We start from the raw sequence: 4,431 nt of genomic DNA, 5'->3' as shown, positions 1-4,431 counted from the left end.
CAAGCAAAAAACGAGGTGGGGGGGGGGGGGGGGGGGGACAAACGCCAGTGTGTCTGTCTCCAGTAAGGCGCCCAAGGTCCCATTGGCCCTCAGTGGAAATTGTTCTGAAGGCGTAATGCCCAGTGGATTGATCTCAAGAGGAAGCCTCAAATACCATCAGTAACAAAAGATAGTGCGGTGAAAAGCTGATATAAAAAATTACATGACATGTGCATAAAAAAAAGGAGGAGGAAGCTTTGTCACTGCACATAATACACAAAACTTCTCAGAACTACGAAATGAAGTGGGAACTGATTGAAGTTGAAAACTGTAATAGTGAAGAAGTACGGATGCCGCTTGATGTGGGTAATCTAGATGTCATGAATTCGTCCGGAATATAATTTCAGAAAGTGCCATTCTATTTATTAATAATGTAATAGCAGAGAAAGCAACAACATTTATTTGTTAGATCATTGGGGTCTCGAGTGTTCTTTTAATTGAAGAGCCTTGTCGGATATCTAAAAATTAAAGGACGTCCTTCAGTCGTAAAGTAAAGCAGGCCTTTCCCTTTTCTTTACGGTTCTCCCAAAAGCAAAAAACGAATAACGAGTTGTCGAAAGGCGAATGATTTAGTCCCCTTAGAATAAAAGAAATGTGGACGAGATCTAAGCATGATAGCATTGGGTCTCGAGGAATGTAGAGGATTTTTTTGTTTCAAGGCTTGCTGGTGGCGTCGACCTATGAGCCTCTTCCTCCTTTCCCTCCCCTACTCCCCCTCCTCCTCCTCCTCCTCCTCCTCCCGGCTCTCCCTCTTTCTTCCAAAGGGGCGCCAAGGGGATCCTCATTTTGGAACTCTTGGCCGAAAGTACGGCGCTGCTGGGATATACTGTCTGTGGTCGGGAGAGGTTATACGATGTCTGGGGCTGGGTCAGAGAGGAGGGTGGGAAGGGGCGGGGTTGACAGAGGGACTTATGTCATTTTCTGAAAAATACTACTACTTTTAATACTACTACTACTACTTATTAATAATAATAATAATAATAATAATAATAATAATAAATAATAATAATTAATAACTATGAACATCGTTTTTTGGTTGTTTTACGAAATTAGTAGGGTACTGATACGATGAATAAGTTTTTAAAAATGTTTAAATCAGCTATGTCTAGTACGTCAAATCTGAGATGCCACGAAGCAAAGCAGTTATTATCTTAAATGGTCCTAAATTTAAACCAACAGCTCACACGAGAAGCCAGGCAGTGAGCATTGTTCGACTCGTTTAACCTTGCTAAAGTAAAAGCATATATATATAAATATTATATATATATATATATATATATATATATATATTATATATATATATATATAGGTATACACACACACACACACACGCGTATATATATATATAAACTGAGAAACAGTTTAGTACGAAATCCAATTTATTGTTGGGAATGACTGCAAAATCTTTGTTTTTCCAGAAGCTCCGTGAGCGGCTGTATAGTACAATTTCAGCGTTACGTAAATATTGGACTCTGTCTCTTACCTAAAAATTTGTTTGACTGCCACCGACAAATCCACAGGGCATTGTATATAACGCTATACACACCACTATTAACGTGGCATTATTCACAGTTGATCAGAATATTATAGGTTTATATTATATTTTTTCCTTCCATCGTGCTACCCACACTCTCCTAACAATTATTTCATAGTCCAACTGCCTTTGTTCTCAGTTTCCTCTCCAGCTCTTAGTGGCCTTAAAGGTCCCAGTCTTTGGACTTTGACCTAAACTCTACTATATTCCATTCCTATATTGTTGCATATGAGGAGTAATGTATAAGTTCTCTTTGTTTACATAGGAAAAATGGAAAAGGAAATAGGGGTTGCGGTTGGGTTAGGAGAAAGAGAGATGAGAGAGAGACGAGAGAGAAGAGAGAGAGTAGAGAGAGGGGGGGGGGGTGTGAGGGCGGGGTTCCTGTACACATGGAAGCGGTTTGTTGCAGTTGACAGAAACGGTTAAAATAACAAAAAGAGTTATTTCCAGATTTAGGAAGTGTGCGGAGCAAACAATTACTGTAATACTGAGAGCAGTCAATTACAGTTCTCGATTTTTCATTTCCTTTTGTGCAACATTCATATGTTGGATACTTGGGTGCATGTGACAGCTCTGTATATACTATATATAGTATATATATATATATATATATATATATATATATATTATATATATATATATATATATAATTATATGCGCATGTATATTATTTATATATACATACATACATATGTATGTATATATATACACATTACGCATTGAATATAACGAACAGAGGATATATATATATATAATATATGTATGTGCATGTATATATATATATATATATATATATATATATATTACATATATCATATATGTATATGTACGTATATATACATTATATGTATATGTACGTATATATACACATTACGCAATGTATACAACGAACAGAGGACGCGGACCTCATCAAAAACAAGAGAGAAGTTTCCTTGTCAGCTGATCCACGAAAATCTTAAGTTGTTCAAACAGCGAGCAAGAGAGAGAGGAGACGACGAGAGAGAGAGAGAGAGTTTATAAACAATGACGGAATGTGTGGAGACACAAGGTGTTCTATAGAATCAACATTTCATACCTGGCTCTAACCATCTGCCCTCTCTCTCTCTCTCTCTTTCGCTCTCTCGCTCTCTTTCTCCTCTCTCAAACATAAACACAGGACGAAAAGACACGAATTGCAGAACTTATGGAAAGGATATGAGTGAACGTCAAGCTCTGTTTTGCAAAAATATAACCGATGTTGTGTGTTTATACAAGCATGTTCTCTTTACTTGAATCTTAATCTTCAGCCTACTAGTGTGAATGTACAAATATGCATAAACTGTTTGATTATATACCTAAAGAATTTATTTATCGCTTATATATATATATATATATATATATATATATATATATATATATATATATATATTAATAATTATTGTTATCAACTGCCGACACTGAATATGTATGTAGAAATATAAGCAAACAGTACTGATTTGATATGTGTACCATATACATTATATGTATATATACATACATTAATGTATATATATATATATATATATATATATATATATATATATATATCATTTCACATTATGAACTGTGCTTATATTTCTGCGTATACTTTCAGTACCGACAGTTGGTAACATTGAAAAATAAAGACTAGTCGTGGAGGGGGACATACATATCATGTTGAGGTGCATATATAGTCGCCCACAAGTAGAAAAAAAAAACTACCCTTATTTACAGCCTGGTTGTTGACACGAACTCGGCCGTTGATTACATAATGGCATAAAATTACCACTAGGGTCTTTGGAATTCCTGAGATGGATATTCAAGTTACCGTGTATTTCTTTAACTTCAGTGCAAAGTTGTGCCGTTTTTTTAGAACTTACTGTCGGAAATTATTCTTTATTCTTTTTATTACGAGAAGACCTTGGCTAACACAGATTATTCACGCCCCGTTTGAGAAAGGCATTGAATATAATGGACTGCTCTCCGATAACTTTGAAAGAATCGTATTTAGCAAAGAAGTTTTTGACACGCTCACACCAGCATTCACAAAAGCAGACTCGCAAAAAAGTGGGATGAAACTGATGACAAACAAAGACAGCTCAACTTACGAGTGCCGACGTCGTTCCGGTGATCTGAACGGGTTGAGATCTTGACACTGCCGCTGTAATGGACAGCGTTAATAAGGTTGTCGTCCACGCCATCGTAACCTTTTTAGAAAACAAATCCTGCGTGTTCACGCCGACGTTTAGTTAATCCTGATAACGGAAACAGAGAAATAAATAGAAGAAGAACCGAGGGATTGGTGCTATGAACCAAGCGGCATCCAGAGAACTGAGCGCCACTCGTCCGAACTCACTGACGTGCCAAACGCACCTAACGCAGTCCTCCACCTTGCGCTTCTTTATATGTTGCTCGCTCGGTGAGATGCCAGCTAGCAGATGTAACGGCGTCTCGCGAACCGGAATCCGGATTTCGTTAATCTTCGTTAACCCTTCAACCATAGCTCTGTTTTAACGTATATTACGCTTTTCGTTGTAACTATTCTATAATGACAATACAATTCTGCCGTTGCTCTAGCTATTCTAAATCCTTTAACCTTCGTATAATGAAATTACATGTAGTCTGTAAGTTCAAAGAAAATCTTAGATGGCAACTTTCATCTTAGTCACATTTTAACCTGAAAGATGTGAGTCACAATGCCCTTCCGTGATGGGCATTTGAATTTCTCAGAACTGCGCAACGATTATGATGTTCTTTTTTTATATAAAAAAAGCGGGGTGGTTATACTAAGTTAACCATTCTCTCAATATTGTAATTATCATTGATAAGATCACTCCTCAAACAAGTGATTTCGCACGCTA

At 36.9% G+C, this 4,431-nt stretch overlaps 1 protein-coding gene across 3 annotated transcripts in view; it reads right to left on the bottom strand.

Annotated features, from left to right (window-relative positions):
* Positions 1-3,959, bottom strand: part of LOC135214873 (matrix metalloproteinase-14-like) — a 39,604-nt gene extending 35,645 nt beyond the window's left edge. For all 3 annotated transcript variants that reach the window (XM_064249294.1, XM_064249297.1, XM_064249296.1), the window contains exon 1: positions 3,679-3,959. In XM_064249294.1, coding sequence (XP_064105364.1) covers positions 3,679-3,771 — 93 coding nt within the window. In that variant the 5' untranslated portion in view covers positions 3,772-3,959. The remainder of the gene's footprint in view (positions 1-3,678) is intronic.
* Positions 3,960-4,431: the final 472 nt, after the last annotated feature.

This window comes from Macrobrachium nipponense, chromosome 46 (assembly GCF_015104395.2).
Source record: "Macrobrachium nipponense isolate FS-2020 chromosome 46, ASM1510439v2, whole genome shotgun sequence".
NCBI lineage: Eukaryota > Metazoa > Arthropoda > Malacostraca > Decapoda > Palaemonidae > Macrobrachium > Macrobrachium nipponense.
Note: the sequence above shows the minus strand (reverse complement) of the source record. Positions and strands in the feature narration are given on the sequence as shown.